At 31.3% G+C, this 15,084-nt stretch overlaps 1 protein-coding gene across 1 annotated transcript in view; it reads right to left on the reverse strand.

Moving 5' to 3' along the window:
• The window catches only part of LOC107451823 (salivary peroxidase/catechol oxidase), a 68,353-nt gene that overhangs the window by 8,473 nt on the left and 44,796 nt on the right, over positions 1-15,084 (reverse strand). The window contains exons 8-12 of the mRNA XM_071186308.2: positions 11,407-11,514; positions 7,672-7,807; positions 3,579-3,929; positions 1,294-1,482; positions 33-202 (exon numbers count right to left, since the gene is read on the reverse strand). Coding sequence (XP_071042409.2) covers positions 33-202; positions 1,294-1,482; positions 3,579-3,929; positions 7,672-7,807; positions 11,407-11,514 — 954 coding nt within the window. The remainder of the gene's footprint in view (positions 1-32; positions 203-1,293; positions 1,483-3,578; positions 3,930-7,671; positions 7,808-11,406; positions 11,515-15,084) is intronic.

The raw sequence follows: 15,084 nt of genomic DNA on the forward strand, positions 1-15,084 counted from the left end.
AGAACAACAACTTAGAGCAATTTTCTCTTTACCTTCTGTGAATGGATGTCTTCCATTTTTATGGGTATAGAAGAAACTGTCACCGAATTTTAGACGATGAAATTGAATGGCTGATATACAGGTAGCAGTAGGGCCTGTCACACCCCCTTCAATCGGTGTTTCTGCTGTCATTCCAAGCCATAATTCAACATCCCTTACGTCCCTGAAAAAAGGCAAATAAATAATAAAAGAATAAATACAAAAGTGGCATGAAACATTCTTAATTAGAGCAACAAGTTGAAAAAATTAGTTTTATATGTTTTAAATTGCCACTTTTTAAATGGCGAGTTTTGCAAGTATTTATTGTATTAAAGTCAAGTGCACTATTTCACTTTTGAAACTCGTTCATCACGTTATTATTTTCTATATACCATGGGGGTAGCTCGGGGGGAAAAGAGCCTTCCAGTGAGGTGAACCGGGTTCGAGTCCCAGCAATGACTGGTCGTTATAAATTCTGCACGGCTTGCACCGACCACAGTGCTGATACGAAATATCCTCAATGGTAGACGGATCATGGGTCTCCTTGCCGTCAGACTTACCGTGGGAGTTTTCGTGGTTTTCCTCACCGTGTAAAGCAAATGCGGGTTAGTTCCCTCAAAAAGTCCTCATCGAAGGCAAATTTTTTCCCAATACTTAATCCAGGAGTTCCCTTGTCTTATGGATTGGGTTCAAAATGACAAGGGTACAGAGTTGAACATTAGTAGTCGTAAGCCCTTAGATTGGGTCGGCTGCTCAACGACTGTCATATATTTATATAAACGGTTACTTAAGATAGAATAGAATTAACTTAATCTATATACTAGTAAATTGGATAATTATGGTAATAGAAACACTACTGTAATTCTCCGCTAGAATTTTATCTGTGATAGAATTCGATGAACGGATACTTCTAGTTGATTATTACTGTTTTGTGAAGAGCCAGGAGAGCTTTATTAAGATAACCGGACTTGGAGAGTTGATCACTCCTGTGTTGCCAATAGCGCAGGTCGGCGTTGTGTGTGATCGAGTCTTAATAGTATTAGAGTGATTAGAACAATCACAAAACGCAACTAAACTGATCTATCGAAGTTTGTGTGTCCACATGACGTCAATGTACGTGAAAGCTTCCAACAACCTCTCTTCAGATACCTCAAGATAGTATTTATGGAGTTAACACGCATTGGGATTTGGAATTGTATTATTGTAGTGGCAGTTATACACTCACACGATATTTCACAAAAGCATTTAATCACCAGGGGGAAACAATAATCTTACGAGTATATTTTCTTCAGAAATGTGACACTATCTTCAGACATCCTGTTTTCGAGATCAAGAAATGTTTTAATCCTAGTTTTTCCCTCTGAGCATTTTTCTACCACGTCGATGTAGCTCGCGAGTCCATGATCTCGCCCTCTTTGGATGTTGATGGCAGCGAGGTCCACTCCGAAAGATCCTTTAGGTGGTCTACAAGTTTAAAAAATAATTCAGTCAGTAAACAAAACAATCCAATTGTGACAGCAATCAGGAACTAAAAATGTAAGTAGTGGTATTAACTCAATTTATCTTTATTTATATAATTATTCAATCATAAATACCACATTTCAAATTATTCATATTTAAAACGAAATCATTAAATCTACTTTCAATAGCAGGGATAGCCAGGTGACCAAAGAAGTAAAAAGTGGTAGAAAATAAAATCGCTTTTACTTATTTATTATTCTTTTAATTACTCTAGCGTAACTATTACATAAATTTAAAATAATTCATGTTTAGAGAAAAAAAACATACTTTCCCTTCACTTTCAATAGTAAACTGAAAAAAAAATGCCATAAAAAGTTGCTAATTTTAATCACTTTTACTAAAATTTAGAATTTCATTAATCACCACTTTTATCATTTTTAGTCGCCTGTCGATTAAACGCATCTGTGTATAGAGTTAGACCGGACATCCCATCCCTTGATTAATCATATTATTAAAAATAATCAACAGCGGATATTATTTATTGTTTAGAATATTTGGTGAATGATTTGGCAGAAAACTATTTAATCATCGCAACGGCCTTTAATGGAAGTATATTGTAACACAATTTCATTTGTAATTGAAAATATAAATGATTTTAGATGCTGTGAATGTAATTGTCTTACAATTGTTTTTCAGAGAGTTACATGAAATTAAGAAAACAACATGCCCCTTCATGCATGCCCCTTCGCAAAAGGTGATTCTATAATGTAATAAAAGGAATAAAGCAAAGAAATTATAGTTTCAATGTTTGGTGATAAATATCGCAATTGTCGGAATGACATTTTATGGTGAATTTAAGAAAATCCGTTTCAGAATGAATGAAAACATTAAGATGCTATTTGAAAACTATCTTTATTATCTCAAAGCCACGTATTTAGTAGAATAAATGAATCATACAATATTCTTAAACATACATATTTCGATTTTTTTTAAATGCCACGTAAAATTCACTAATTTCTTCAATTATAAAAGAAGGAAGTATCGTGAATTATATAAAACCTGTTATAATGTGCATTATAATCTCTTCCAGATATTTTGCATTTTTTACAAGATCTTTTTCGTGATTTGCCCCACAACTCTGTATATAATTAAAATAATGGTTTTAGTATGAAATCTTTTCATACTTAAAAAAGTTAAAACAACTTCAAAAACACAAATAATGCTGTATTAAAAGTTCATGTGTTCAAATACAAAAATCCTGGATGTCTTGTATTTAGAATCTAGAACTTTATTTTCAAAAGTTATGAAAACGAATGCAATTTCTGCTTTTATTTTTTGTGGCAGAAACCAACTAAAAAACTCTGTTGCCTAGAAACTTCAAGATATTTTTCTATTAACTATTTAAGAAAAAAGAAAGAAAAGAAAAGCTCATTCGACCCGAGTTAACACAAAAACGATGAATGGCTTCAGATTTTATTTCATCCTTTTTTATTCTCTCAGCTTGGTTGCTTAGCAACGGAGAAGCATTAAATATTTCTCTCTTGTCGATTCTATTGTTATATTAAATTTCTCCTCCTGCTATGGCGAAAGTTCTTGTCCTCTTTTTGGGACCACGCCAAATATATATATATATATATATATATATATAGTATATATGTAACTACCTAGTACCTCAATTTTTGGTCCAATTGTTTCGAAATTTTGTTTACGCCCCTATTTTGAGAGTCATGTTTATTCAGAGAAAGCACGTTTTTGCGTCTGATTTCGTAACCTAATTAATAACTATAACTAATTACTTAACATATTTGAAATCGCCCTCTAGAACCATTAAGATTGGTGCTTAGCTTGTGAAAAAACGTTCATTCGAACGAAAGTTATTCAGGGTGATATATATATATATATATATATATATATATATATATATATATATGTATATATATATATATATATATATATATATATATATATATATATATATATATATATATATATATATATATATATATATATATATATATATAATTTTTTTTTTTTGGCGCTCTGTACCTGTTCATTGGAAAAAGAAGGAAAACAACCTTTTACAAAAGGAATTTCATTACCTGTGCAAGTAGTCTCTGACATCAGTTTTTATAAAACGGTCAAACTTTTCAGATGGGGTTTCACACGATCCAGTGATGTAAGCGTCCAACTGTCCATTGTAAACTGGACAGAAGTAAGAGTATGTGAGACTCATTCTTATCTTCGGATAATGTGTGCTCACAGTTTTGGGCAGCATGCTGTGCAACCGGAAGGATGCAGCGCCGAACTCATTGAATAGCAGAGGTCTAGTTTCTTCATCGTACGAAGAATCCTCGACCGATAGATTATATTTCTTCATATTTTCTGGTCCCACTATCCACGGTAGATATTCTTGGTAGACCATATTTTGTTGAAGAGCAATCACTATCCTCCTATTGAAAAAAAAAAGCATTTTGAATGCAGATTGAAAGAAAATTTTTATTTTAGAGAAATAAGCTTTTAGAAAATATTGTTGTTGTTGACACTTATTAATTTTATTTTTTTATATCCGTCGTTGAAAAGCTGACCCAATTTTGGGTTTACGACTACTAATGATCAACTCCGTAGACTTGTAATTTTGAACCAATCCAGAAGACGAGGAAACTCTTGGATCAGTATCCTCAGAGGTATGATTTAATATGGGAACAGGGAGGACTTCGTGACTCGACATATTTAACGTGCATCAGTCACCATTAACTACACGGGGGAGTCTTTGGGCGAAGGACCCACGACTCTTAGATATGGGCCCAGTGCCCTACCAACCAGGCCATCCCGGCAGAAATCATAATTTTTGTAAAAAAAATGGGCATAAACCGTTCCTCTCCTTGATCATCAATGATGAATGAGAAGGGTTGATGAGCAAAATGAACAAGAGATATAACCTTCTGGTTTATTTAAAAAATTGTGAGTAGAAATAATAATTTGATTACTCGAAAAAAAAAAGTAAATATCTGGCTCGGGCAAGTCAATCCGAAGAAGAGCCAAAGCCAAGTAAAGATATTCTATGCTATGGCCTGTGTACTCATCGGACTTAAATCCTATACAGTATGCCTAGGTTGCTTTTGGCAGGACACGTCTATTCCAAATGGTGCAAGAGCTTTCTTGAGAGAGGAGAGGGAAAAAATCCTCCCAAGGAATCGTCGATTCTTTAGTGGACAGCATGAATAACAAACGCAAATAGTGTCCGAGGTGTAATCCACATCTTACTGAAATACTGTTTCATTTTGGCAAGAAGACCCATTTTTCATTTCTGTTGAAAAATCCTCCAATGAGGATCTTTTTTATTTTATTATTTTTCGATATGTGAACTATTCTGGATAATATTAAAATGCACATGGTCTCTACTAAATATGTACTTAGTTTCATTACGTCAATTATAATATTAATATTTTATACATATATATATATATATATATATATATATATATATATATATATATATATATATATATATATATATATATATATATATATATATATATATATATATATATAATATATATATATATATATATATATATATATATATTATAATTATTCAAAATAAAGAAAAATCATTCTTTATAATGCATCTTTGCCTCTAAAAAATTAAAAAATATAATTGTAAATGAGTTTAAGATGAAAGAAGAAAAGCAGAAAACAAACTTCCCATATAAAGTAAAATAAAATAAAAGTGTGTTTAAAATTAGATTTATTAGTTCAACAAATAAAACAAACTATTGAGGACAAAAAATATAATATAATAAATGTAGAGAAAACATGGAAAAAGATGTTTTGAGGGAGAAGAAAAAAATGTTTTTAAATAATATTCACAAATTCAAATTTTAAAGAAAAATTGGAAAATAAAAACGAAATAAAGGGAGAGAATGGTTATCAGAGAAACATACTTCTTCATTGGTGTAAATTGGGTTATTTTTATTCCATGGGAATTACAACAAAAAATTTTAATAAATGCATATGTTCTTGTCCATTTTATTGTAATTAAAAAAAAACATTGTCTTAAAATATTTTTCCTCACAAGCGTTTTAATTAAATAATATAAAAAAAAAAACTTAAATATTGAATAAAAAATGTATCATCAAATGAATATGAATTTTGTTACAGGTTTCAAAAAATCATTACAGGTTAAAAAATCTTCCAACTCTCGGAACTCTTGTGTTCCACGGAACACCACTTGGGAACCGCTGGAACACATCATAAGGATTGAGAATTGCATAACAATCCAGAGCAACGTATACACGCTTTTTTTTTTATACACGCTTCCCTGTTATGTAGGAACACAGTTGAACCTTAAATTATCTGTTTTGTTTCAACGTCATAAATCCTTATGTTGAAACATTTGTGCTACCTTCTTTCTTTATATAAAAAAAGCGTTTAAAAAAAAAAAACGTAATTTAAATATAAAAATGAACGTTCCAAATATCCTGAAACAATCCAAGAAATAAAAATTCAGTGTTTGCATATAAAATGGAGTTTTATTAGTTATAGAACTACGAAATCCTTAGAAATTTTGTTTTACTTTCTGTAAATTTTTTGATTTATTTTTTTAATTTCTTGTAAAAAATTAATTTGTTGAAAAATATTATATTTTTTGTAAATATTATATTTTTTGATATTAAGTAAGTAAATATTATATTTTTTGATAATATTTTTTGATATTTTTATTTGATAAATATTATATTTTTTGTTTGAAGAAAAAAATATAAAAAAATCATAAATAAGTAACTCTTTAAGATCCGTTAAATTAAAAATTATATTTCATTTTTAAAAAAAGTTTAAAAATAATAATTTTAAATAATGACGATTTTTTAATTTGCGATATAAATACTCGTATACACTCAGAAAAAAAATTGGGGACAAAAGTTATGTTATCTTATGGTGAATGATTAGGATGAAAAGTTTAAGAGGTTAAATTTAAAAAAGAAGAAAACAAATATTTTTATTCAAAATCAAAGAAACAATAAAACTCTAAAAAAATTTTTTTACCGCTTACTATATTTTAATGAAATGAAGAAAAACTTTTATATTTTAAAATTCAATTACCAAAATAATTAAATTTTGGTGCAAAAAATGTTTCATTTAGTAACATAAAATAATAATTGAAGTTATTTAGAAAAGCACGGATATAGTTGCTAAAAATATTGCCTGTCCAAATAAAATACTCGTATATAGATTAAGGCAGATTGAAAACAATTGGATTTTGTACCATCCGGATACTACTACTACGAAATATTTCCCGGAAAAATATAAGAACGTGTAGCCGTTGAAACTCACATATACGTAGACATGGATGGACACTGTGATAGCATGGAGGGCTGCGGACGTACGTTTTCGGGGCACCATGCGGTGTATATATATATATATATATATATACATATATATATATATATATATATATATATATATATATATATATATATATATATATATATATGTATATATATGTATATATATATATATATATATATATATATATATATATATATATATATATATATATATATATATATATATATATATATATATATATATACATATATATATATACATATATATATATACATATATATACATATATATATATATACATATATATACATATATATATATATACATATATATATATATATATATATATATATATATATATATATATATATATATATATATATATATATATATATATATATATATATATATATATATATATATATATATATATATATATATATATATATATATATATATATATATATATATATATATATATATATATATATATATGTAATGCAAAAATTATAAATACTTTTGTATCAATAAAAGCATTAAAACTCTTTTCCTAAAATGTCTTTGGTAAAGAGTAGAGACATTCTATTTTGGAACTTCAAGGCTGAAAACATACCAATGAATTATAATTAGATTTATGTTTAAAGTAAAAGCATTGCCATACATGAAAATGAATGACCCAGTATATTTTTGTTTTTAACTAAATTCATAAATTCTCTGGAAGTATTGAAATATTCATAGTATGCGAGTACTCTTCATTTAAGTTGCACTTCATTTATTACAACTTTTATTTTCTGGACTAAAGTTTCATGTGCTGAAAAGGGTTAACGTTTAGCGTTATATGTTTACCTGGTTTCATCATAAAGTTTTTGACTGTCCCAGTGAGGATTCAGGCCGAGCAGCTTGTCATGTATAGTATTGTGTAAACGGACCAACAGTGTGTGCACAAAGATTAACATTGTATGTTGGTTTATTCGTTCATCACCTATTAAATGAACAATTAGAGAGGATTATGAAAAAATATCTTGCATAGTTTTTGAATCTATATGTATAATATTCAGAGAAACAAAGATAATTGTGTCTATCTGCGGAGGGGATTTTCGGATTTCTGGATGCATCTTGTGTTATTTGTTCTTTTACAGATAAGGGCTTATAAGCCATATTTGTTATTAGCACCCCCGTTTCGTATTTGTAACAAATAACGTTTTTTCTCTGTTAAACCAACTTGGAACAAGACAGTTTTATCGTGTCTTCTTTTTCCTCCAGCGACTTTTTATTCGTTGTTTCAGTTTTGTTTGAACTTTAAAAAAATATGCCTGCTGAATTCTCAGGCATTTCATGTATATATTTTTAACAATAACGCGTGATGCCAACTTGATAACAATAGAAATCTTGTTATAAAAACATTTTACTTCCTATCTTTTTTTCTGTAATAATGAAAAAGTCGTTACTACTACTGAGTACCGGTAATATGTACTATACTATATTTATTTATTTATTGATGCATTTGCAAGTTTGTGTGCTAAATTAAGACTTATAAATCTCTGCCCAGTAGAAGGATATATATCATAATACAGAAAGAGAACGAACAGCGGGATTCTAGCCTGCAGCGTTTGGCGGGCAATACAGAAAGGGTCTTACTTATTTGTAAGATATTTTTAAACTTAAAAGTGGCTATAAGTGATTAAAATATGTGGCAGTTACCGCTAATTAGCTTTTTTGAGTAGAAAATAAGAAATGAAATGTTCTTTCTACCTTTTTCAATGCTTCCAGAATCAGTAGCAGCTGGGGATAGAGGTAGACATTCAAAATGCAAATTGCCGGGGTTGCAGAATTCAAATCGGGATCGATTAGAATTCGTTTGCGGGGGAGTAGTGTAAACGCACTTGAATTCCTGTGATGGATTTTGGGAGAAGGTAAAGGGGTAAAAAAGGGAGAAACTTAAACACTGATATTTAAAGTATTCTTTTTACGCTGAATAGAATGAAACCATACTTAAAACGTTAAGTGTAATAGTTTAGTAGTTATACGGGTTTTATGTGCAAAATGTACATATTTGACTTGTACAGCACTCATAAAAAATGAACCACCATGAATAACTTTTGATCTAATTATCAGATCTTCACGTTTATAACACTTAATTTCAATGGCTTAAGAGGGCGACCTCAAATAGGCTATTTAATATGTGCAGACGATATTTCAAGTTACAAAATCAGGCACAAAAATGTCTGAATAAACATAACTTTTTTTCGACGAATGCGGATCTTCGACTGCTGAAATACACGAAGCAGCCGTCATCTGGGAAATATGATAGTTTTGGTCAGGAGAGCGGTCCAAAGTTTGTTTAAATTTACTTTTTGCGTAGTTCGCTATGTCTCGAGAACATTTAAAGCGAATTAAACAAAAATTGCCCAAAATTATAAAGTTCGTTTATCCAAAGATAATTCCATGCCAAAAAAGAGACTATTTTTTATTATTTTATTTAGTAATGGTTGAGAAAATTTTGAATTGTAAGGTTTACAATTTTTTGCATCATTTAAAAAAAACATTTTTACATGGTAAAATGCAAAATTTGAGCAAAATCAGTCGAATCAAATCAATCCTAAATCAATCAAAATCAGTCATAAGAAATCAAAATTTAGATATCTGACTTCTTTTTAAAATTCAATTTCTCAGGAACCCATTTCGTTCAAAATTGGTTTTGACAATTATTAAATAAAATAATAAAATGCAGTACATAGTTGCTAAAAGTTTTTTTTTTCTTCATAATTGTGTGTAAAAAGCTTTCAATTCGTTTAACACGTTCACGCTGGGAAAAGTGAAAATACTGGTAGAAGAACTATTTCAATATTTGATAATATTCGGGAGGAGTTAATCTATTCTCAACAATAACAATTCACTGTAAGGAAATTTATCACGGCGAAGAAGCAATTAAATATAAAAATTGCATCCGTTAAAAACAATGGGTAGTTATGGATTTTTATTATTCCCGGAAAAAAACTAAAAAATGAAATTTATTGTTACCAGTTTTTACTCCGGTGCGCTGCCAAGATGAGACAATCTAGCGTGACCCACCGGTGGGTCACCCAGGCGTAAACGTGTTAAAAAGTTTTCGAGATACGAAGAAATACGCAAAAAGTAAAATTAACCTTAAGCGGGTCCAAACTTTTGACCATTCTCTACAGGAACCCTATTTCCCAGATTGCGGCGATCCCCTATATTTTGAGGACCAGAAATCCAAATCTGTTGAAAGAAACTGTATCTTTATTCAGAGAAAGTACGTTTTTATGACTGATTTCGTAGCTTAAAACATTGTCTACACTAATTAACTAGCGTATATGGGGTCACCCCCTCGAATTAGTAAGATTGAGATCCGATCATTGGATCAAACGTTTTTCAGGGTGGACCGTTTTTTTATTTTGAGTACTTTACAGATGGATGACAAATAATGTAATCACTTCTAGACTAATTCTATGTGAACAATCTTTCTTTTATCTCTAAATGTTTCAGAACAACAAACCTGTTTGCACAATTTGAAGGATCATGCTTCAGGATTTAGAAAAGATATTAGATATCATTTAGACTTTCTTATTATCATTATAATTCTAAAAGCATTCCTATATAAATATCGCAATTCTATAGAATGTTTTCAAAATATCTGGTATTAACTCAAAAAAAGTTTCGAAGAAGAGCTTCCTCTCCTCATTTGGGTCGATGTAAATTTTGCATAGGTAAAAATGACACTATCTCTAAAAGCTTCAAACTGCTTTGCCACATAAAATCTTCCGAAAAATTTGTTTTTAAAAAATTGCTAATTTAGAATTAGCATAGAAGTGTTCGTATTATTTTATTCCTGATCTGTAACAATAAATAAAGCAATTAGCTTAATATTGTATTTTTTTAAACCATTTTAAAATTTATGAGATATTTTTATAAATTTATGAGGAATGATTATGAAATTCAAGAATACAATTAGATGAATCAGACTTAGTTCCTCCGATTATTATGTATGTTTTGATAGTCTTTATTACATGGAATAAATTCGGTACTTTAAAATTGAGATCACTTCAGTCTACTGTAAGTATTAACACGTTGAATGCTACGCTGATTTTACATGGTGAATAACTACAAACTAAATTTGACAGATTTTGCTAATGTTTTGAAAGGTTTAGCACGTCATATCTGAAAAAAGTGATGAATTATATAAGCCTACGAATTGTTTAGAAATAGTGGTGGATAAAAATCTACTAAATTGAATTTTTTAAACCAAGAATCACAATTAATAAACTACCACTTGAAAATATTTATTCGCTGTCCGGAGCAAGTTGGCACCTCTGTTGTATATAAATAAAACTGTGTGTGTTCTATATTGCATTCATTTCTTCAAACCATTTTAGTAACGATAATAATATTAAAAAAATAAAATTTACTCGAATTAGGTGTTTCTAATAATCTTGGCAGCGCCGGTCACCGGTGACCCCCATGGCATTCAACGTGTTAACCGACGAACAAAAAACTTCTGTGGTTTTTATAGAAGGGTATGCATAAAGTGTTTGAAATAAATATTTCTTTTTTTTTTCATACCAGATAAGAAACACCTCTCAGTTTCATTGATAATACAGAAGAGTGTTTCATTGCTGTAGGCATGCGGCAGTATTTCACCGAAAGGAGTTTGACGCACTTGTAGTCTACCTGCAGAAAGAATCAAAACGAACAAAAGTGAATAAATAGAGTGAAAAAATATTCGAGAGATTTTACACGACTAAGTAGCCGTAGGTTGGTTCTAAGCAAGCTTTGTAAAAAATAGATGTTGTTTTTCATGGCAACTGCGCTGCTCGGAACTTAAGTGCATCAAAATGCGGAACTTTACGTATTCGTGCAAAATCTTCAAATTTACAAAAAAATTCTTTTTTTTTATTTATTATTTTTTTTTTGCTACAAAAGCACTTAATTAAACACTACTAACCGCCATGCATTTAACATATATTATGTTGGAGCATAAAAACAAAATTACAAAAGCACAGAATAAAAATTTGCTTCAAACTAATAATAAAAGTAACGATATTAAAATGAAATAAACAAATGTCGCAATATTAAGCATAAAATAAATTTAGTCAACTGAACTTTAAATGCGTCCACTTCATAGCCCGGTACTACCTACTGTATAAGGTATAAGGGAAACATTTTGGAAGGCGATTTCAGTTCATCTCAATATTTTATTGGCAAAACATTTTCCATTGATTATTCTAGATAACAATGCAGATGTCTATATTCCTTGCCAATAGACAAGGATTCTAAAGTCTACGCGATTATCCTCATCGTTACCATCGTTTCGACAAATCTTGCTTTCCCTCCAATCAGGTATATTTTAATTTTTTAATGGAACGTACTGGCGTGGGGGAGAAGAGAAAGATTTGAAGAAACCATGGTAACGGAGAGGGTTCTTAATTTCTCTTAATTCTTAATTTTTTAAAATGTAACGAGTTGCCATTTTTACTTTTTAACACGTTCACGCCGGGTAAAGTGAAAATACTGGTACGGGAAAAGAGAAAATACTGGTAGAAGAACTATTTCAATATTAGATAATATTCGGGAGGAGTTAATCTATACTCAACAATAACAATTCACTGTAAGGAAATTTACCACGGCGAAGAAGCAATTCAATATAAAAATTGCATCCGTTAAAAACAATGGGTAGTTATGGACTTTTATTATTTCCGGAAAAAAAATTAAATTTATTGTTACCAGTTTTTACTCCGGTGCGCTGCCAAGATGAGACAATCTAGCGTGAACGTGTTAAATCGTAGACATGATTCAAACTTGGAATGACTTCCTTTTTTAAAAGATAAATAAGGAACTAATGCGATTTTCGAAAACTGATAGTGACTGTTAATAGTAGAAATATGATCCTTTGTTTACGCACAAATGTCGATCTTGTGTCACTACAAATTGTTAGATTTAGGGTGGCAATAATTCTTTCAGCAAGGAATGCGCTTAGGATAAATGCCTTTTTTGATAAATAAAAATGATAGAGGTATTTCTATTACTTGTTATAATTTTAAATTATAACATTGCTGCAGTCGTTCCTCTAGCTGTTCATAAACTCTTATTTCTTATTGGTGCCGCGATTCAGCCAATGGTGGTGCAACTGCAGTAAATAGTTCAAAATTATTTTTTACTTTTTTCCATTATCATGATCGTATTACTCTTATTTTTTCTTCCTGTTTTCCAAAGTCATGATGAAAATGGACGGGTGGGTGATCACTTCGATCAGTCTGCGTAGGGACCGAGGGTGTGCGGTATGGGTCCTCGCTAAACTGTTCTACCGTAAAGTGTTCGACTTCACGTCCAGGTCGTCGAGCTACCGAAGCAGGGGTGCCATCCCCTCAGCAGAAGATCAAAATTGTGATGGCATGTCTTCGGATCATCCTCAGGGATGTTTCCCAGACAGTCGCCAATAGCCCATTGTGCAGCTCTAGTCCGACGTAAAGGAACAACAACATGATGAAAATTGCTCCACGATTTCGCAAATCAAGATGAAAAGGTAAAAGTCAGCAATAATGTGACTATGACTTGCTATCAAAGGTGAATGAGTTAAAGACCACCGTAGTGCTGGAACTTAGATCAATAGTTTACATAGGTATTACTAGCTACATTTGTGATTTAAAATGAATATTAAAATACTGAACAGAACTGAATAAAGTAATTCATATTGATCATTGTGGTCGTTCTTGAAGATGAAGAAAAAAGTAAAATGAAATTGGAAAGAGATGTTCGGAAAAAGTTCTGGAAAAGTCATCTGGAGAAGTCCAATTGAAGAAACATCTCTTCTTCGTTGTTCAGTTGAATGCTCTTCTCAATGAATAATTCACTGCTCATTTCATAACTGAGGTTCGCGAGTGGCCACACAACTTGAGAAAACAGCTACGGACAGACAGGTTCACAAGTGACCGCAATAAGCCTAAATTCTACTTCGAAATAACATCACGCTCGGCAGTCAAGACCACAATTCTTTGCAGTTACACAGAGTTTTCACTTTGTCCGGGAATCTAACATCTTTAAAACCATTGATTCGTTAACATTATGGCAGAAGCTCTGTAGTCCGCAATACTTGTTTCATAAAGAAAAATCTTGTGAAGTGGATGGTTTATTACTATTACTGAAATTACATACATTTGGAGGCTTGTGTACTCAATTTAGGCTTATAAACCTTTGTCAAGTAAAAGGACAGATATCACGGAGAATACATCCAGAGTTACAGCAGGATTCGAACCCGCGTCTTCCACGCCATGCGGGTGATACCGTTCGGCCAGGGAGGCCCCCGAAGTGGATGGTTTATTGATGTTACATACATTTGCAGACTTGTTTGCTCAATTTAGGCATATAAACCTTTGACAAGTAGAAGGACAGATAGAACAGTTTAGAGACAGACATCCCATAGAATACATCCAGGGTTACGGCGGGATTCGAACCCTCCACCTTCACACTGCGTTTGGCAGGCGATACCGCTCGGCCAAGGAGGCCCCGAAGTGGATGGTAAATATTAAAGTAGGTTTTAAACTTAAATATTTATAATTAGTGTTGTTATTTTATGTTTTAAGTAATTGTTGTATTGTTATATTTTGAAGCTGAATATATAGAAATATATTGTACTCCGAATACAATATATTCAGCTGAATATATTTTTATTTTATTTTATAACCGTCGTTGAACAGCCGACCCAATTTCATGGGTTTACGACTACTTACGTTCAACTCCGTAGCCTTGTAATTTTGAACCAATCCAGAAGACAAGGAAACTCCTGGATCAGTACCCCCAGAGGTATTGATTTGTTGTGGGAGGACTTTGAGACTCGACAGATTTAACGTGCATCAGTCACCATTTACTACACGGGGAGTCTTCGGCCGGCGAGGATCGAACCCACGCTCGCTTTATTATTTTTTTTTGCATGTTCTATTCTTGAACGGATGGTTGACCGTGTAAAGCTAATCTCAGGTGTGGCGCAAGAGGTAAGACTTCCGGGTTACTACTTCCGACTGATTTTTACGCCTGGAAAAAATGCACCCCATCCGATATCATCATTATACTTGTAGGGATTCCAATTCAACGCGTTCTTTCAATCTGACTTTCAACAAACGAATTGGAAAGACTCCGCAAGCTTGCCATAATACTACCCACAAAAATAAAAAAACGGTGCTATGTAATGCAAATATAGCCAGATAAAGGATAACACTCAAAACAAGACTAACCTTTATTTGAGCT

Source organism: Parasteatoda tepidariorum, chromosome 9, assembly GCF_982258835.1.
Source record: "Parasteatoda tepidariorum strain Cologne lab strain chromosome 9, Ptep-v5.0, whole genome shotgun sequence".
Taxonomy (NCBI): domain Eukaryota; kingdom Metazoa; phylum Arthropoda; class Arachnida; order Araneae; family Theridiidae; genus Parasteatoda; species Parasteatoda tepidariorum.